Below are 21,933 nucleotides of genomic sequence, written 5' to 3'. Positions count from 1 at the left end.
GGTTCTAATGTTTGTATTAATATTACAATCACAACCAAATTATATTATTACTTTTAAAGGTTTTTGTAGCTGTTGTTTCTTTTTCCTTATTTAGATATATTAAAAATGCAAATTGTTTCATAGTTCAAATCCCTAATTTAAGGCCATAGGCATTAAAATACCTCAAAACCAAAAAAAAACCAAAATAAAACAAAAACTTATGAAATCCATTTATGAATCCTTCTGCTTATTTAACAAGCAATGACTAAGAACTAGGCATTGTCAAGACACTTAAAGAGGTATGCTATATTGCTCTAAAATGCTCACAGCTTAATGAGGAAGTTGAGCACATAAATAATTACAATGCACTAGAAGTACTTTAATATTACAAAGTACAAAGGGCTGCGAGATTACTGAGGAAAAATTAGCACTACAAGGGTCACAATGTTAGGAGATGTTCATGTGGGTCTGGAAGGTTGATTAGGCATTAGCAGAGTAGGAAAAGGAGAGAAATATTTTCCAGGCAGAGGGAATAGCTTTTGCAAAGCCATAAAGGCCAGGAAGAGCACAGCACTGTCAGGGAAAAGGGGAACGTAAGTATTAGCACAGTGAAAGCACAGGGTGCCTGAGTCTGGGTTGGAAAGGACAAAAAATATGGCTGACACATTTAGATTAAGACCAGAGTCTGGAGGGATTTGTGCCCAGGCACAATATTTTTCTTAATCTAACCGGAAAGAGAAACTCCTGTGATGTTTTTAAGTAGAGGAGTAACGTATCTAATTTGTGCTTTGCAATAAATCTGAAGCTGTAAGAAGGAAGGAGTGAATTGAGGGGGGAGTAAAGAGACCTGACGGAAACACCCAGGTGTAAGTAGGAAGAAGCCTAAAATATAGACTTACTTACGGTAAAAGCTTTTGCTTAAACAATTCTTCTGGAGCTAAAATTGCAGGGAAAAATATAATTTCCAATGAATGTCAGATTCTGTTCCTGGCTATGGTGCTATGACTGGAAGGAGACCAGTTCTCCCATTACAAACAACCATAAAAGAAGACAAATTATGTGAGCACACAGATTTCAAACACTGGACAATAAGCAGCCTAAGGTTGAGGAGGCTGAAAATAAGGAAGCTCAATGGCCCAGAAATTTCCCCAATATTGTGCAGGAAATGAGAGCCACTGCGCAATCCCAGCGTATAGGTGCCGCTGCACTGAAGAGGCTGCCATCGTGTGCTCAGGGAGGCTGAGCAGCTGGGAACGGAGGCAGGGCCTGCAGGGGGGAGCAGCACAGTCCTTGATTCAACCCCCTACAGGTGCCAGCCAGGGCTGACTGGCACCTGTAGGGGGTAGAACCAGAACAGGAACACAGCTGTAACACCTCAATAATAACCCCCCCACCCCAACCCCCAGAGCCAGCCCAGGAAGCAGCTCACTGAGTCTTAGCATAAGTTCTATCTTCATGAGGATAAAACCCACTCAACAGAGCCTAAAACAGGCCTTGCCAAACAAGATCTGCATGGGAGACAGCATTGGGAGATTGGGCCACACCAGATGAGTGGAGCTTAGGTAACATCTTGGGCTTTCTGCATTTCCACCCAAACAAAAGCCTATACAAATGCAAGGTGAAATCACAATAATTTATATGCATTTAGAAATTATAAAACAGGCAAAGAAACAAAAAAATGGGATCCACACTTAAGGAAATAACTAGTGAATAATAATCAACCCCAATATGATCAATGGCTGTGATACTGAATTTATCAGAAAAGGACATTAAAGCAGCTATTAGATGTGTTCAAAAAATTAAAAAAGATATGCTCTTACTGAGTTAAGATTTAGGTACTATGAAAAGAGAATTGGGAAAAATAAAAATGTAAATTTTGGAACTAGTACAATAACTGAAATGAAAATTTCACTTGGTATATGTGAGAGAAGATTGAGGATGACAATAGAAAGAGTCCATGAACTTGCAAGAAAGATCAATAGAATATTTCCAACCTAAAGAACAGAAAAGATTAAGGAGAAATCTTAATAGGAGATAAGATTAAGCAAAAAATCAACTCTTCTACATGCCAGTGGGAGTGAATAATATTACAGCCACTTTGGGTAACAATTTGGCAGTTTCTTATCAAGTTAAACATACAGTTACCAAGTGATCCAGAAATTACAGTGGTAGATTTTTATTCAAGAGAAATAGAAACATAGGTTCACAAGAATATTTGCATATGAGTGTTCATAGCAGTTATTCAGAATATATAAAAACTGGAAACAACCCAAATGGCCACCTTGGATGAATGAATAAACAAATATTTATATATTTATACAAACACCACCACTCACAATCAACAACCAAATACATGATCTACTGGTGGACCACACAGCATGGATGAATTGCAAAAACATGCTAAGTAAGATAAGCCAACCTTAAAAGGGTAAATACAGCGTGATTCCATTTATATGAAGTTCTAAAACAGGCAAAACTAACATGTAACGGTGGAAATGGAATCTGTGGCTGTCGGGGAGGGGCTGTGTACACAGACAGACTGCAAAGACCACGAGGTAAGTTTCCAGGATGATGAAAATGTTCTTTGTCTTTACTGGGGTAATGACTACACAGGTATGAATATGGTTCAAAGGCATCAGATTGTACACTTAACATGTGTACATTGTATTGCATGTTACTTTTACCACATAATGTTGATTAAAAATTTAGTTTAGTCAGAGTTTGGCGATTTAGAGACAAAATGCATTAAATTCCATTCAGATGTATACTTACTTGGTTAAAGAGAATTTAAAAGTGAAAGAAAACATACATTTTGAACAAATATATAAAGTTTTCTATAAAGTATGTGGTAAAATTTCATATTGTATATAACCATGAACTGAATACCTTCATTTCTATAAGTGTTAAATTTTGATAGCATAGTGGTATAAATTTCTTCAACTGTGTTATTATAGCTGTAAAATAATCTATCATAGCATCAAACAATTTCCCAAGGCAGGAAAAAAAGCAGATTGTCAAAATAAGGAAGGTATATATACTAGTTGAGTATCCTTTACCCAAAATGCTCGGGATTAGAAATATTTCAGATTTGGGAATATTTGCATACTCATAATGAGATATCTTGAGGATGGGACCCAAGTCTGAGCAAGACATTCATTTATGTTTCATATATACCTTAAAAGATATATCACAGCTGAAGGAGGCTGAGAGGGTTTTTTTTTTTCCCCTTGGGGACAACAAATAAACTGTGTTGTGCTCCTATGTTTTGACTGCAAGTAGTCACACGAAGTCAGGTATGGAATTTTACATTTGAGGCAACAAAGAGTTTCGGGCTTTGGAGCATTAGGAAGTTTGAATTTTTGAATTAGTGATGCTCAACCTGTGTACGTGTGCATGTGTGTGTGTGTGTATAATATGTAATTTATGTGTGTGTACACATACACATAAAATTTCTAAAATACAATTACTAAGACTCACTACTATCTACACAACTAATGTCAGATTAAATGGTATACTTTAGGGGGCTGAGTTCATTAATTTGCATTCTATTTTTGCTTAATGAACAAAACTGAGTGCCTGCTAAGAACTGGACCTTTGGGGATAACTGGCTGATTGCTTGATTTTTAACTGGCCTCTTCTCACTTTTTATTTGCTCAGTAATGTCTGTCTTCCATGTTGGTGAGCTACAGAGTTGAGTTTTGGCTGGGGTGTGAATATGTGTGTGCGTATGTATGTGTGTGTATGTGTGTGTTTGTGTTCATTTTTAATTTTTTGAAATTGAGGTTAAGGTAATGCGAGACTCAAACTTGTGGTTTGCTTTGTTGCAACTTTTCATTCCTTTGTATACAAGATTATAATACATCATAGGTGATTGAGGCTACTAAATATTTGATGAAAAAATAAATTGGTATGAATGAATAAATTGGTATGAATGAATGTGAAAACCTAGTTTTCACCTAAGAAAATTTTATCTGGTCAAGGGATTTTAAACTGAGAATAATTTTCAAATCAAGTGTCCTTGGAAGAATAAAACGAAGCAAGCAAGTCACATTTCCCTAAAGAAATATGTAGTGTCTAGAGAGCTGCTGCTTTGTGCTAAGCCCTGGGCTGAGCTTCGAGGATTCAAAGATAAATTAGACAATTTATCTGTAACCAAGGAAGACATAACTCTCTGAGCCTGTCATTCAATTAATATGTTCTCCAGAAAAGCAGAAATACCACGGAATTAAAATGAGCAGAGGTGGGAAGGCTCTAAAAGCATCATTTGGAGTCAAACAATAGGACTTGGCATAAGTGTATAATGTGGTTTGCTTAAAAGTTATTGTTCAGAAAAAATATGACCCTCAAGGCCCTTGTGCTGGCTGTGTTGTGCAAGGCTTTGTGAACGCGGGGGCCCTGAGAGAGCCATCTCCAGTGCGCCCTATGTGTGAGTTAGGAGCTAGGAAAGCTGACTGAGAAAGGAAACGCTTTTAAAAACGCTGAACACAAAGCAGCAGAGACCAGAGCGGAAGAGACGGCGCAGTCCTGGGAGGGCCAGCCGTGGTGCAGCGGCTCGGGGCCTTCTGCAGCTCAGAGAACAACATCACTCCCTCCAAAAGGGACAGGGAACCAAAAGTACCCAAAGCCACAAAGAATCACGTAGTGTTGTATTTTCAGAAGAGGATTCAAAAATAGCCTTAAAAATGGCCTCTCTCTGTTTCGGAATTTGCTACTCAACGGATAATTGATCTTCACATTCTGCTCATTACATGCTTTAGAAAGAATAAAAAGAAACAGTGTGATTCTTGAAAACGAGAATAATCCTACAGAGAAGAAAATAATTTACTGTCATACTGTCTTTAAAACAAGCTCCTTAGAAAATAAAACACTTTAGATTAGAAAAAGAAAAAAGCCTTTTAAAAAATATGACCTGAGCTCTTGGTACCGAAAAAGGTAAGAAGTTTATACACGTCACAGAACCTTCTGGAAAATGCTGTGGGTCTGTGGCTCCAGGAGGGGCGAGCAGAAGGCGAGGGGCCGCTCTGTCCTGCTCCCTCCCGACTCCTCGGCCGCCACCTCCTCCGGGCAGCAGGGGCCAGACACAGTTTCACTCTCTCGCCAAACAGACTGAAGTGGTTTAAAAACAAACTACAACCACTTGCGAGTGAACACAACAAGGAAAAGCAGCCATGGGAGAGGGTGGGGAAGCACGATGTAAAGGAGGACACTAAAGCCACGCCACCTCCATCACGTCAGCACAGTCAGCTCCCGAGCCGCTGCGACCCCCAGATTCCGAGGCGAGTTTGGCTCCCGGCTCCGGCCGCGCAGGCTCGCAGCGGCGACGTCCCCAGGGCATTGGAGGAGCAACCAAAAAGGCTGTTTTGCGGACGCCCTACGCACAGTCTCGGTCTGCCTGAAAGGACAGTCACGCTTCACATCGGCCACCGGGAGGACCGGCGGTGGCAGCTACTACATCTCACATCAAAACCACAGGATTTCGGAAGACCTTGGGACAGGAAATTTGTAAGAGGAAACAGGGCTGGTAGTCTATAATTTGCGGTGAATTTACAAGTTAGCTGCCACTTGAGAAGTGGGACTCGAATGCGAAAGACATGCCCCTGACATTGTTCACTGGGGATAATCCGCCCACAGGAAACACTGAACATGCCCGTACCAGAGCCTGGGAAGCACGTGTGGATGGGCGAGGGGTGGTTGGAGGAGGAGAGGTCAGTTAATGGGAGTAAACATACAGTTAGACAGAAGGAATAAGTGTTAATGTTGGAGAGCAGAGCGGGTTTACTATAGTTAACAATGTATTATATTTTTCAAAATAGCTGTAAGAGAAGACCTGAAATGTTCCCAACACATAGAAATGACAAATATGATAAATACTCAGGTGGTGGATACACTAAATACCCTGACTTGGCCATTACACATGTGCCCCATAAATGTGTACAAATATAATATACCAAAAATTTTTTGAAAAGATTCTGATGAGATTGCAGACGCTGCCACAAGCCTGTCTAAGCCATCTTCCTGCTTCTCCGGGGGGACTCCAGTAACTGCAGCATTCCTTGCTGCTAGCCTCCCCCCTTGCAGGACATCTTCCAGATTCCTGCCAGTTACAGTTCCGTGGCAAAGTCTCCCCTCAGGTCACCCTCCTGCTTTAGAGTTACACACGGGGTAAAGACCAAATTCCTCTGCATGGCACACACAGCCCTTTAAAACCTGTCCCCTACTACCTTTCTGTTCCCTCCTTCTGACCCTCAACTGCACACCTTCCTGCTTCCAGTCCTTCACCCCAGATGCCACCTGCTGTTCCCACATCATCTAACCGCTTGCACTCAAAAAATTCCAACGCCGGATCAAATGGCATCTTTTATCAGTGGCTTGCTGTGAACCTCCCTTTTCTCAGCTCTGTGCTCACTTAGCATTTAATCCCCACCTCCACCAAGCCCTTTCCACGCTGATGCGGCAGCTCCCTGCCTCCCCTGCACTGTCAGGCTCTCCTGCAAGGATGCTGCTGCCTTCCTCTGGGCTCCCACACCAGCACAGGGCTGGATCAGAGCAGATGGGCAATGTAATAATGACCCCAACAATCGAAATGATCATGTTATAATAAAATATCTACAGCTAACATTTATTGATTGCCTATGATGCAGCAGGAACTGGGCAGGTATTTGATGCATTTTATGTAATTTAATCTTTAAACAACTCTGAGGAGGAAACTTTCTCATTTTATAGGTATTCTGAGATTCAAAACTGTTTAAAAACTTTTCACAAGCTCTCACTACTAACAGATGATAGAACAGAGATTTAAACTAGATCTCCATGAATCCAAAAATCAATGTCCTTTCCAGTAGAAACTTGCAAATTCAACCCGCATGGTACTTTGATTTGCTTTAAATAGATTCTACATTTTCACAGGTTGATTTTCCATATACATGAGAGACACATTCTAGTGGCATAGAAGTATGTATGTTCTTGGTTTTGCAAAGAAGGGCCTAATATCGACAACTGGCTACATAATTTATAAACAAATTTAAACTTCTCTGAAAGATTTCACACTAATATACCTTAATATATTAATAAATTTTAATCTGGTATATTTAGTCTACCACAGCCAAACTTATTGATGAAATATTTCTTTTTTTTTTTTAACATTTTAAGTGATGAAGGTTGGTGAGCATTAGGAATGGATAAAGCTATCTCCTGAAAATGTGTACACTTGTAGCTTCAAAGAAAATTTGAATCTCATGCATATATATATACATACATACATATATATATGTATGTATGTATTTATATATATATGTGTGTGTGTGTGTGTATATATATATATATATATAAATACTGATACTTTACTGAAAGGCATGCAGGATGCAGTGAAAAGACCTCAACTTACATTCTGACCATGAATTCAGAACTCTGTTCTCTTGACAAAAAAATAATTTCTAATTTCATTTTCACTACTTGGCTGTACCTAAGAAGGCCTGCGTGATGGAAGTTTATTTTACAGCTTTATATCAGAATTTATGGCCTTATGTCAAGAGAAGAGCTTTGCTTGCATTGCCATAGAACACGCACGAACCAGACACGCTGACCTCTCCTCTGAAGGGAGCTGCACCCGCAGGTTAAGGGGTGGCAGCACCGTCTGCATTTACAAGGAGATGGACAAAGGGGCAAAAGGAGGATTTCGGCTTCTGGAGAATTCTTCTTTTAACAGTCAACTTCTCTACCAGTAACAATTAGTAAAAGCTCTGCAATAACATCCCCAGAAAACCAAATTCTACCCCCACAAAAAGCCTTTTAACACTTTCCTTCTCCCAAGAAAAGCTTAAATCCAGGCAACATTTGCATACTTACTTTTACAGTTTTTGTCTGATCTCTGGATCTTGAATTTCATTTTGAAGAGCCTCAAAGTTCTCGACAGAAGTCAAATTACAGAAAACTCTGAAGTCAACCTAGGGCGGGATCCCGTGGTCCCGGCCCCTTTGGATGTCTGCGGCGGCCCGATTCAGCGCCACAGAGCGGGCGGGGGCAGCAGCTTCTCCGCGGGCCTCAGGCCGGGGGGCCGCGAGGGCACCCGCAGCTTAGCGGCCCCGCCAAATAGCCCCCGGAAGAGCGGATCTATCCCGCCTTGTTTGATTATTCTGGAAGGTGAAAAGAAAGCTTTGTGGAGTGGCAGGTGGCCTTCGGGAATTTCACCAAAGGTGTCATTCAGTCGATAAAGAGTAGGATTGATTAACGTGTGGCCAAATCTGAAAGCTGAGGTAGCAAAAGAGTTAATGATCCCTGCATTCATGTTGGGGTTGTAGCCCTGGTACTCTCGCAGCATCTTCATGCCAGGGTCCCCCAGGACCTTGGGCAGCCGGTGGCTGTAGGTGATGTCCTGCATCTCCGCGCCCACGATCTTCCTGGCTTCCTGGTACAGGGTGTCCCCGTCCCAGTGGGGGTTCAGAGCCGACAGCTGCGCGGCCACCCTGTCGTGCTCGCGGAACCACAGGGTGTGCATGGCCGTCAGGGCCAGGTGCTTGTTGGCCCGGAGGTCCCCGGCCAGGAAGCAGGGGCTGTGGCTGTCCTTTGCATGTCGTCCGCACTCAGTGGGTGGGCCTGTAGAAGAGGGCAGGAGGGGTTTTCCGGAAGGGGACCAGGGCAAGCCTGTCCTCAGGAGTCCCCGAGGCACAGAGCGGTCTCTGAGAACCTGGGCTTCCCGCTCCGAGCTCCCGTAAACGTTGGAGGTGTCGAGGTAGGCTGTGACCTGGTTCATCTGCTCTCGAGCGTGGACTGAGCCGGTCATCTAGGAGGTCGTACCGCTGCCGCACATCGGGCTGGAGCATGCGAAGAACGTGCAGGGCGCCAGGCTGCCCCGGGGGTCGGCCTGCCTCACGGCGAGGGGGAAGCAGGGAGGGTCGGCGGTGCAGACGGAGCTGCCCGGCTGCCCGTCCGAGAAGCGGGCCCTGCTCAGCGCGGGCAAGGTGCGGTCCACGTCGTGGTGCAAAAACTGGCCCCACTGCAAGAGCACGTGCGTGCATCTGTGGGCGGGGGAGACGGCCGCGGTGCGCGCCAGCTCCGCAGACCCCAGCAGGGCGGCAGGAGCGGCAGGGGCAGGGGGCGCTGAAGCCGTAGTGCTGGGCCGGCCGCAGCAGGCGCGGGAAGGCCCTGCGTGCCGCGCTCCACGTGGGCCGCTGCAGGTTGTTGCACTTGCCGTCGTGCGCCCGGTACTTCCGGTGGAAACACAGCTCGGAGCAGTTGGGCAGATGCCTGTGGGCTGTGCATCCTGATAAACTGGCGATGAGGCTGAGGGAGCGCGGGACACCAAGTCATTGTAGCGGAAGTCTGGCACGCAGAGCAGCGAGGGCGAGGGGCGGTCCAGAAGGCGCCAGTGGGCAGCTCCGAACCGCCCCCTCCAAACCCCCTCCCTGGGTGTGCAGAAGCCTTTCTGACTTCCCACAGCGTTCCATTAGGTCACGACAAAGCCCTTTAGTACAAAGGCAGGGAAAACAGTTCTTTAACGGTAAAAGATATTTCTAAAAGACAGTGGTTTACTTTGGTGCTATCTATCCTATAAACCGTGCCTAATTCTACGAGGCACAAAATGGAAGAAGAACCATGTGCCAGAGCCTAACTTCTACTTCTGTGCTTTTACAAATATAACATCGCTAAGGATTTGTTAATTCTTACCCCAGAATTGTTTTGATTTTTATTTGTTTCCATTTCAGAATTCTTTCGGGTTTGGGCTTCCAGTAGACAAGGTCAAAGATATGTCAATGTGGATCGTGTGAACATCAACCCACGTGATTCTGGACAAGGAGGGATGATACAGTACCTTTCTGAACTGCTACAAGCCGTCATTCCCCGGGGAATATACAACACACCGGGACGTGCCTTGGAGCCATACCTCTTAACAGGCCTTAAAATTCCAGCATTCTCTCAATACTACAAAAACTACTTAGTACACCGTCCTTGCTAAGAGTTATTATCACTTTTTAATCCTCAGAAAGTGGCAAATGGTATCAGGACCATTTGTTCTTTAACTGTGTTAGCCAGTTTCTAGCTGGATCCTGGGATATCTTAATCTGGGGTAGATGGGAAGAATCGTCCAGTATATCAAGATGCAGATACTGGGTCACTGTAAGGGCGGGGGGGAGGCCTTTAACTTTACAAATAATGAAAGAGAGGTAAAATAGCATAGTGGTTTTCTTCTTGGGAAAAAACTGTTAAAGTTCTTGAATACTTTAGGTGAGAAGATATATTCAGTTTGCTAATGACCATTGGATGCATAGTTCAGGTAAGCTAAATCTCTGTAGATATTTATTGCTTGTCATTTTCTAGTTATGAATTTAGACTAAGTTATTCTTGAGTATTTCTTTTCCTAGTAGACATGTGGGAGTAGGAAGCTCACAGAGGGCCAGAAAGATTTGAGGGTTTGACCTGACCTGGAGTTAGGGGGAGAAGGAGAACTGGGCTCTTGTAGACCAGACCATGCCTAACTCACATCTGATAGGACTCAACATTAAGTAGCTAACAGTTGAATGAAAGTGATAACATGGGCTAATATGGAAATTTCACTGAACATTTTGGTTAGGGAAGCTTTGAAAGCCCAAGACATACACAATGGGCAACTAAGGACAGTAAGATGCACTTTGGAGAAATTGTGCAGAGCACTTTGGGCTGAGCCAAACACACAGATAGGCCTTCTGGACCAGGGCTCAGTCAATTTTCTGAAGGAGAATAATGAAAGGGTAAACCTATGGAAGTTGCTGTTGCACTCACAGTACAAATAGTATACAGCAAAGAATCACATCATTTATTTCATTTTAAAGAGAAAGACTTAGAAAATCTGAAGCTTTCTGTGTCATCTCATTTGATAGTTACTAAGTAGATATCTGGCTTTGGAAAGAAAGACACAAGAACTTGAAAATAACCAAAAAAAAAAAAAAAAAAAAAAGACTAGGAAGGAAGGGATATAAATGGTGGTGGAGGGAATTTCAAGTATGCTCTATAGGAAGCAGTAATATCTTTTGGATTTGAAAAGTAAGTTTACATAAAATGGATCCCCCAGATTTGTTCAATACTTATAATGGGCAAGAGTTGAGGCATGTTTGAATATATATTTATTGTCCCTACTTTGGAATTACAGTTCCTATGAGAAACATCTGCATTTACTTTCTAAAAGTGGTGAATAAATTAATTTATAAATCCCACAATGTTTGGTATTCATTACTGAGGGGGAGGTCAGTTTTGCTATGGACAGTAGGCTTAGAACAGAGGGCCTTTGCAGCTGACCTCTGCCTTCCAAATCCACAGTGAGCCCCTGCTTCACACATTCCCAGATCAGCTGCAGCGTGTGCTCAAAAATCTCTCCTGCTCTTGCCGTCTCCACAGTTAGGGGTCATGCGGGTATCGGAACTGAGCCAGTAGGTCACTGGGGGTATGAGGTTTTCTATAAATGACAAAAGACATGACTCTTTGCTAGGCAAAACTACAGAATCCATCCAGCATACATAGGCTGTGCATTTAAGAAGGCATTTTCCAAACATTCGAGAAGAATGAAAGCTCCACCATTAGAATACAAACTCCACAGGGGAACTGTGGGTTCTATTTTAGTAACAACTGAATTCCAAATGTCAGTCACAGTGCTGAACTCAAAAAATGTATTTTTAATAAATTAATGTTCTAAACAATAGTTTTCTAAAATAAAGCAACATCTATGGTGGGGGTTATATACATGGGGAGATCCATGCATGGGTTCTAGGGGGCTCAATAAACCCACTGAAATAGTGTGAAACACTCTCAGTTTGTGAGTCTTGGCACTTTGTTTTCTCTTTACCCAAATGAAAGCACCTGGAAATTCACTCTCACCTTTAAAATTCTCCCCTGACATCACTCTCCCTATACAGTCTCTTGATAGCTCTGACAAGCTATCACACCATGTTCTCTATTACTTTTGTAACCTTCCATACATCTCTTCTGTACACAGCAAGATGTGCTTAAATTGCTGACATATCGTCTCCTCTACTAAAGAAAGAACTGGATTATGGATGAGATGTTGCCCTATTCATCTTTGTATCCCAAGTACCAAGCCCCCTGGCCAGCACATAATAACAGCTTATGCACATTTGTAGAACTGAACTAAATAAGTTAAAAAAGAAAATTAAAATTGCTGAGAATATGAAGCAAACTGTTTTAGAGATTTGGGTCAACTAAGGCACATCTTATCCCCTATGTCCTAAATCATAATAACTTTAGATGATAGAATAATAGTAATGTTACTAATATTAATAGCTCACTTCAATTAAGCACTTTCTATGTGCCAGGCACCATTGAAGTACTTTTTCCATATTATCTTATTCTGTCGTCCTAGCAAGTGCACCCATGAAGTAGATCCTATGTTTATACCAATTTTACAGGTAAGAAGCCTGAGGTACAAAGATGTTAAGCCACTTGCCCAGATAGAAGGTGATGAAATGATGAATCACAAGAGGATATAAATAGGCCACATGACTTCAGAACACGAATCCACCACCACCACGCCACACCACTTGTGGATGTACAGGAATCTGGGCAATACTTGATGTGACATTTTCAGATGTCCCTTTTTGATGAACAACTGCAAATACTGGGTATGTACTTTTTTTGACTATGAACACAGCAATCATCTTTTCTTTAGTACATTTTTGTTTCACAAATATGATATAATTTGTAAGATTGGAAGGTTTCACTTCACTATTCTAAAAACATTCCAATTCAAATTAAAATAAAGCAAAGTGCCACATATCCTGTGCATATCCTCCCAGTTTGCAACCAGGTGTGTTCAACTTGATAATTACTCAGTTCACGGACTGCAGAAGCACTGGATCTGACACCGTTTGACATAACAGAGCCCATTGCCTAGTGTCTATCGTCAGACTGTATAGAGTGGGTCTGTGGCATAATTTAATGCCATTTAGATTCTATGCAGGAGCAAGTTTCCTTCTCTGTGAGGCTGAGCTACAACAATGGGCAGCCCAGGGGTTGGTGCGCACACAAGGACTAGAGAAGGTGCTCTGTGGCAATCTTATGCGCTATCCTTATTGTGATTTACTGACATTACAAAAACTAAGTAGAAAAGAAATGAAATCAACTTTGCAATCTAAATAAAATATATTCTTACGGTGAAAACAAATGTCTTCGTGTGGAGTTAATTGCACTGTCAATCCTCTGTACAGCATCAAGAATGGACAATTCGACAAAGTCATCACCGACTTGTCTACCCTGTACAGCTTAGAAAATCAATTCCATGATTAAAAAATACCAAACAGACCTTGAAGTTAGGAAAGATATGATATAAATGGCATTACATTTTTAAAGTGAAAACTTGGAAGACAGTAAAATACAATATCTACATGATGATGTATGTTGCAGAGAAGGAGGTAATTATCCTGAAGCAAAGCTTCCTCTAACAGCAACAGTGCTATTTCGGGAATTAAAGCATTCCAAAATCTAGTAAAGCTATGTGAAGTTCCTTTTACACAACACTGATTCAAATGGGATCCAAGTTTGCCAGCAATTTGTCATCCTGGGGAAGGAATAAAATGCTTATTTCATTAGCCACTTTGCTTTAATGTTAAACAGTAAAACAAAGTAAATAATATCCCATTCCCATATATATTTCTTAAGGCAAGAATTGAACTCTCGGTAAGATTTCAGTGAAAAAATAATCCATGTTGTTTCTATAGGTTTCCAAATGGGAGAATTCTGCAAAGATGAATATTACAGACAAAGGAAGCTCTTCACTTAGGGTCAACTATCTCCACCTTATTGAATCTTCTCCAGATGATTGTTTAGTAAGTTTAACCATAAAGGAATAAATGCTAAATAAAAATGATTATGAGTAAGTATGTAGCGCTCATATAAGAGAAATAATCAGCACAATATTTAGTTCTTTTTGATATATTAAAAGTACAATAAAAGTTTATATGACAATTAAAACAATAACTTTTTATCACTGTTAAGTATCAAAAGCAAGTGTTAAGTATATCTTCAAAAGTTGAGTTTGAAAATAATGCCATTAAGAGGAAATAAAAAGATGAAAAATTTAAATAGTAATATGAAGGTGTATATTTTACATATTATCAAAAAGAATTAATAATAAAGTAATTATTAATAATATAAGCCTCAGCCATGTTAGTACCACAACATAGTATGAAACTATTTTATATATATAATATATATGGATGTGTGTCTAATTACGTATTTATGCTTAAATATTGTGCAATCAATGGGCCCATATAGCATTCATATCTGGGTATTAAAGGAAAATTCCTTGATATTATGATACTCTATACACACTAGATTTTATTGTCTTAAAAAGACTATTCACATAAAACAATTTCAAGATAAAATATCAGTGGCATGGAAAATGCTGAAACTCCTTGTGGTGAACTCGATTACGTGCAGTACGTGTGAGTAGGTGGCTCCACAGCTTCAAGTCAACCTTCCATGATCACCACAAATGAAGGCTCTGGAAGGTCAGAGCTGCTTTCCTAGTCCAAGAAACACACTGAATTGACCATACATTAGCTAAAGACAGTCGAAAGAAAACAAAAACAAAACTTGATTCGTTCAATTTTATGAAATTAACCATCTCCTTTCAAGTAAGAACATGAACAAAAAAGCTAATAGACAAATGACACAAATAGATGACAATATTTGTGATTTCTAAATCTGACACGGAATTAATAGCCCATTTTTTGCAAGGAAATCGTATAATACACTAAGAAAAAATATATACAGGCAAGTTATAAAAGAGGAAAGCCTGAAAGTTAATAGAGAGATAACATATGCTCAAAATCACTTGTAACCTCAAAAATAAAATTTAAAGCATCAATGGACTACCATTTTATGCTTATTCTGGCAGAAATGGTTAAAGCCATGTTTTGACAGAGGTGAGTAAACATAGGAATACTCAGGCAGGCTGACAGAACTGTAGAATTGACACCTATTTGGGAATTTTATTTAGAGACTCTTTTTGTTTAGTTTTTACTTAATAAAATTACATATACACATGCCTTCTCATCCAGCAATTCCACTCCCATGCATATATCCAGAAAAAATTTAATTCATACCCATAAAGGTATGTATGAGAATGTTCACTGTAACTTGGTGTGGAAGGAATTGGAGAAAATTGGCTCACAGCGATGCACGTGTGGGCGAGGGGAATGTGGCGGATGTACAAGGAGGAATACCAGGCGGCAGTTAGAACTGACTGGATCTACACGTGAATGAATGCTAAACAGAATGCTCAATGTAAAAATTAGAAAACCAAAAAGAAATTACCATAAAAAGATTGGATGAAATGTATAACTGTTAAGTGTAGTATGGTTGTTCCTTATATGGCAAGCATGGTGGGAGTGGGACATGGATATAAAAGAGAATGAATGAATGAATGAACACATTGACTGCCACACTAGAAAAAAAATTTTTCCTTGGGGCCACAGTGTTTTATTACGAAAATAGAATAAAAACTTCGAAAACAAAATGATTCTTTCTAATGTAATGAAAAATTTGTTATTTTTTATTGTTTTCTGTGCTTGAGTTACATGCAACTCACGTGGTGCTAAAATCAATTTTTACACTGCAAGCCACATGAATTGTATGTGACTCACAACATACTGATTGAATTTGTTTCTGAAAACTGAGCCTTTTGTCATTCCACAGGTATTTAGTTGTGTCTGAAGTGAACCTTGGTTGGTCCTGGATGATGACCTCTGAATCATACTCCCTACGTATGTGCAACAATGTCCCGCCGCCTATACTATCATTTGGCTTTGGTTCAAAGAGCCGCCACTCGAACATTCAAGGGGAAATGTGCAATCGGAAGTTATGATAATTGGAGAACACAGTAGAGCACGTGTGGTGCTTTTGGGCGGGTAGCTGGAGCAGGGTGACAGGAGGTCGGGGAGACATGCCAATTTAGAGCAACAACAAGGAACAGAGATTTCACAGTGCACAGCTTGCTATGGTCCTTCCCTCCTAGACACCAGTTCTCCTTTAGTAAAGCTTCTGTGGCCGGAGCTGTGATCATCACGTAAGTTTATCCTGTGTTTTAGTTCTCAAGAGAAAATGTGTAGAGAAAATGAGTGTAAGGAATTGTTGGAGGAAATGGTGAACGAAGTTTTGGACATGAGCCATGAAGATGTTGATCTATTTAGTGCTGTCCTAGTGGAGATAGTGGGGACAGTTCTGATAGCAGTTGCAGCCTACAGAGAAAAACTAGAAGAAGAACATCACGTGCAGATCTTTCCAGTGGGGAAGGTTGTTGAAAATCTATTACTGAAATAATTGAAGCAGTTGTAGCAATTTCAGTGAGAGTGATTCTTCATCAGATGTTTCTGAATACCCTGTAATGACTAGTGTTAAGTTCTCTGACCTGAGGTCCAATGTAAGGAAGTAACATGAAGATTTTTGACTTCACTGAAAGTAACCCAACCAAAATTGTGGTAAATCTCCATGAAGAAAACACTTTATGATTTTTTTCAAATTCATCATACCAGATGATGTTATTCACTACGTGGAGAAACAAACTAATATCTATGCAATTCAGACTTAACAAAAGGGTAATATCAAACCCCAGTCCCGACTAAAAAAGTGGTATGATGTAACTTCTCAAGAAATGGAACGATTTTTGGATGTATTGTTTTGGATGGGCCTTAGCAAGAAGCCAAGACTTCCAGACCATTGGTCAAAAACCATATTGTATGACAATTCAGTGAAAAAGCTTATATCACGTAACTGCTTTGAAGTGCTTCTGAGAATGTGGCATTTCTCTAACAATGAAGAATGTCCTCCTGGTGACCGTCTCTTCAAGATCCAGCTGCTTCTTTGTCGTCTTCTCGAAAGGTTTCAGGTTGCTGTGGTTCCAGATAAGGAAATGTATATCAGCGAAACAATGTTGCCATTTCATGGACATTATATATGCTTCATGAGGCCCCAGGCTCAAAACTAGAGTGAGTTAAATACAACTCACATGGCAGTTAATGTGCTAACCAATCAAGTAAACAATCAGTATAACTACAGCGATTATGAGAAACCTGAATATTTTCAGTATAGCTACATGAATCTGGTTGTTATATGTTAAAAAAAATTCAGTAAGAATGAGCCTATTTAATTTGTTACTTTTACTTAGAAATAAAGCAACAAAGATTAATCAAGTCAATCTGTACTGGCATGTAGGCTGACTTGATTATTTAATCAAAGTATCAGCTTCTTCTCTGTCATTTCCCTTTTACACCTTCCCTCTTGGACCTCAAGTATAGAAAGCAGTATTAATCACATGTTTTGATTCATGGCAAGTAGTCTTGGATCCACTACACCTGGGACAAAATATTCTCTTAAAGCTCTACTTGGATTTGGAAGAAAGAAAAGCTGTATGTTAGGACTGAGTTATCAGAGAGGACACAGTGGTATTGAGATGCTAAAACTCAAAAGGCTGTTTACTGAGGCAGACAGAACTTGGTGTGATGTATAAACTTCAGCAGAGCTTTTAACATGTTAATCTGAATTTTATTCGATTGATAATTTTGCTTTCATTCTATTTATAAAATAGACTTGCTGCTATAGTTGCATGAGATTTATAAGCATAGGGATTTTACAACACTTGCCTCCATCTTTTGACTCCTTCATAAAATGGAGACAGCAAGACTTGCTCAGCAGAGAGCTCTGGGCTCATGTGGTTGTTATCTGTGATTACCAGATTTAAAAGGCACGCAAGGTTCTTCCAAAACTACACATCACGATGCAAATAGAAGGTGTTTTTCATGATTACTGTGTTTTAAAACTTATACAATTATCAATTGAAACCGTGTCATCCTGTTACTTCCTTCAACTTGACTTTCTATTTCTCTACATCAGTAAGAAACCAACCAGTGTGTAGAAGTGGAAAGAAGACAGTAACAAGAAAAGGTGGCATGGTACCTAAATATTCTTTGAAATAAATCCTAAACTGCACAAACAGAAAATACATAAAAGTTGTTTGTAAAAGTACATTAAATATGTAACATATTCACACATAAAACATTCTTGGTAACAATGCTTTCTCGCTTGTATGTTATTTAATTATGATTTTTTAAAGTTTATATGGTTTTAGGGTAAAATAAAACAAACCTTTTCATTATTCATTTGATTTCAGTGCTATTTTATTCGGTTTGGTACAAATTACTAAAATATTTCCATAAATTTCTTTGAAACAACACTGCACTATGCAAAGCAAATTCAGTTTATTGGGAGCTCATTAGAATTAATCAATATTGCTGTATTTATTTGGCTCAAAAATCACCTCACTTAATGGCATAGGAATAGAATAATCAGAAAATTCTGAGCATATTATCCTTTTATGCAAAGTTTTGCAGAGGTATAGGGAGAATTAGATCATTTTCTTTTGTTACATCTCAAGGTTAATATAAATGGAGAAAAGGCCTCAGTAGATTTATGAAATAAACACTTGCTTAAAGTTGTGCTATGCACGTCTACTTTCAATCCCGTCCATGCATCTGTGAGACTCCATGACCTCCACTGAGGGTGAAAGCGAATGATAAAATCGCATCCTTTCAGGCAGGGGAGCTCAGGCCAGGCGGCCACTCTCTGCTCTGCATCCACACATCAGAAGGCTGGCTCCAGGTAACTCGGGGACCAAACCCAGAGGGACAGAAAAATAAAACCACTGTGCTCCTCTGTTAACTCTTGCTACAAAATGCCTAGGCCTCAACAAAGGCCAAGTTGCTTTCACAATGATTGATACAGTTTTTGAGTATTCTTTATATATATGTATTTTTTTTTTCCGGTGGAGAAAACTAAGCAGATAACGTAACTTATCATAACTAAACAGACCTTATCACACTCCGTCTTTCCCTAAAAAGAATGACACTAACATTGTAACACTAACACTTGTGAAGGCTGTCCTAGGAAACATGAGGACATTGCACTGCATGTAAATTGACAGTAATTACTGCATTTATGAAATCATTTTCTTTAAACAGCAGAGAATCTGTCTTACTCATCGCTTTGCATTGTTAAACATGTAAATGGGTTCATTGCCTTGGAGAGCCCCACTGTTTTTTCTAGATACTGGAAAAGGAAAGGCACTGTTTACTTTTTCTAAGATTTGATGTTTGGATTATGACTTTTATTTTGATTATTTGTTTTCCTTATAATGTCTAAATTATCCAGACACTGCACCAACAAAAATCTGAAATGCATTTACCAATATCAAAATTTAGTGCTAAAATTTTGAGAACACATGGCTTATCTCAAAAAAGAAGTATGTGTCTACCATAGATATTATATATAAGATGCATGGGAAATGTGTTCAACAGGGTTAAAGGTATTGTAACTGTATGTATATGTATACTAAGTAGATGCTGTTGCTTACAGAAGTATTTCCTCTTTCATTGTATTATTAAAGTTTGGTACGGGAAACAAGATTCTCATGTATCTCTTAATTAATATGTAAACTAATTTATACCATATGCAGAGTCAATTAACAAGTATAAGTAAAAGAACAATTTATAACTATTCAATTATCAATTTCACTTCATTAATATGTTTGAGTAAATAAAACTAATCAAAATTTTTTGATACTGTGTAGTCCACTCATAACTGTGCAACAACTTCAGTGGCTTAGAAATAGATGTTTTGTCTACACAATGACAAATACTGGGGTAAAAATGTCAAATAGTGAATTATTCATTCATAATTGTGAAAATAAGTAGAAGCCACTATAATTAAATAAGTTAATTGATGTATTGCTCTTGAGCTCATGTTAAATGTCCAGTAAATGTTCACTAATTTTTTGCTAGTAATATCTATGACTTTAATATATGTTATTTAACTGACTTTAAAGAAATGGCTCCACTAACTTAAACTCAACTAATGTAACCTTAAATCCTCAATCAGTTTAGTTTGAAAATAATTTATTGGGTTGAGGATATAGTTGAAATAGAGAATATTATGAGTGGGAAGATTATTCAAAAAGTTATTGCAAAAGCCTAAATAAATCAAAAATGATGAAAAGCTGAACTATGGAGGAGGAAGTTATGTAAAAAAGAGAAGTGGAAAAGAAGAAATCTTTGCGAAGAAAACCTGACAAGATGTGGTGGCTGGGGTGGGTAACAGAGGAGAGGGAGGAGGAGAAACAAGGAGGGTCAGGCTTCCCGCTTGCACTAACGCCGATGGCTTCAAAGGGATGCGAGGAAGACACGGCCTTGCTGGAAAGACAAGTGCTTAAGTTTAGAATATGTTCAAGGTCATTTTTTAATGTGGAATTGGGGGATCTGTGGGTCACCCAAAACAAAATGTCCAACAGACAAGTAGACACTCAATTCAAAATTTCAGATAAGATAGCACTGCTTACGCTTGTTTTCATATAATTTAAACCAGTATGTGCATATTATTTGTGCTCCAAATTTTTCATTTAAGAAATTCTGTGTCACTTTTGCGTTTTTCACCTTGTCCACATAGTAGTTAAATGTCTCAATGGTGAGAATTTTATGTCAACATGCCATACATTGCTTCCTCACTAACTATTGTTGTACATTTGAATTCTATCACAGAAATATAAAAATTCTATTCTAAGGAAAATTCTGGAGAGGGTTCAGTTCCACCTTTTTAAGAAATAAGAAAATTAATTCCAGTTGTAGGTAAGGAAGTTATCCAAAGTGGCTGAGATCGATGAAGTCTGATGATTTAACAGAGGGGTTTTTTCCCACACTCTCTCACACTTGTGATGTTCATTATAACTGTCCTGTGTCATCAGTTAAACTGAACCATTGGCTCTTTTTAGTCCAAAGTAAACTGTATAGCATTCGGATGCCAAATAGTATCTAGAACAAAAGAAATAAGTGGACAAACACAAGTAATATTTGCCAATACAAGATTCATTAAGGACATCCTAAACAAAAGGATAGGTTTGTAGCAAATACTGTATCAGTCTTATGGGTTATTTAAATCTATTCCAACTGTTTGCAAATCTACTACATATGAGAAAAAAATGAGCTTCCTGAAAAAATTATAACAGTGGCAACCCTTTTTCTCTTTTGCTATCATAAAAGCCCTGCTATGAATATTAGTCAATAAAATTCTATTTTACATATAATGCCTAGATTTTGCCTAGGTCACCCTTTACTTTTTATTATTTTGAATCACTTTCTATGGTTATAAGGTTATAATTTCAAATGTAAAATAGAAACTCAGAAGGAATGATCCTCTCTGCATCTCATTCCACAATGAGAGAATGTTAGAACATTCCGTAACAGCTGCATGGGGGCAGCAAGATTGGACATGCTCCCATAACGCTCAAACTTTTCCTTTTAATTATAATGACCTGATGTATGAAATTGTCTAAGTCATAAAATGTTCAATAAATATTATTTTATTGTGTTGCTATATTTTCCCCTATTCTGCTAATGTGGGTTGTATAAAAGGACAAACACTCCTTGTCTTAAATCTAAAATTTATTCAAAACTTTTAAATGTGTATCCATACATCTTTCCTTCCCTTTAGTAAAAAAGTTTGTTTTTAACATTATGAAATTTATTTGGTCTAAGATGCAGATATAAATTAACTTTCCCTTAGATTGATACATAAATGTCCCTAGACCAAAAAAAAAATGTTTTTCTTGGTTAAATAACTTCTGGTTTGTTATATTATTTTATTCCCATAGCCTGATTTTCTGTATTCTATACAGTGCAAAATATTGATGAATGCTACTTATCACTGTTTTAAAATCTGGTAAATAAAGTGATTAATACACTTCAATCTGAATATTTTACCTTTAATGATGATGGTTAGTAAAATTTCTGTCAACCAAGATGAAATTCTTTTGTTGGAGATTCTAAAATGTTTTTTCACTGTGATTACAGTGTTTCTCTGTGTGTGGCAGAGCAAGATAAAGAGATACAAAGAGAAAGAATGCTTGTTAGCTTGTTTGTTTAGTGG

General features: G+C 39.1%; 1 protein-coding gene across 1 annotated transcript in view; it reads right to left on the bottom strand.

Annotated features, from left to right (window-relative positions):
* The window catches only part of PXDNL (peroxidasin like), a 383,932-nt gene that overhangs the window by 66,360 nt on the left and 295,639 nt on the right, over nucleotides 1–21,933 (bottom strand). The window contains 7 exon segments of the mRNA XM_045560482.1: nucleotides 7,825–8,035; nucleotides 8,038–9,068; nucleotides 9,070–9,274; nucleotides 9,277–9,297; nucleotides 11,248–11,349; nucleotides 11,352–11,404; nucleotides 13,115–13,223. Of these exon segments, the coding sequence (XP_045416438.1) occupies nucleotides 7,825–8,035; nucleotides 8,038–9,068; nucleotides 9,070–9,274; nucleotides 9,277–9,297; nucleotides 11,248–11,349; nucleotides 11,352–11,404; nucleotides 13,115–13,223 (1,732 nt within the window).

This window comes from Lemur catta, chromosome 9, assembly GCF_020740605.2.
Source record: "Lemur catta isolate mLemCat1 chromosome 9, mLemCat1.pri, whole genome shotgun sequence".
Lineage (NCBI taxonomy): Eukaryota > Metazoa > Chordata > Mammalia > Primates > Lemuridae > Lemur > Lemur catta.
Note: the sequence above shows the minus strand (reverse complement) of the source record. Positions and strands in the feature narration are given on the sequence as shown.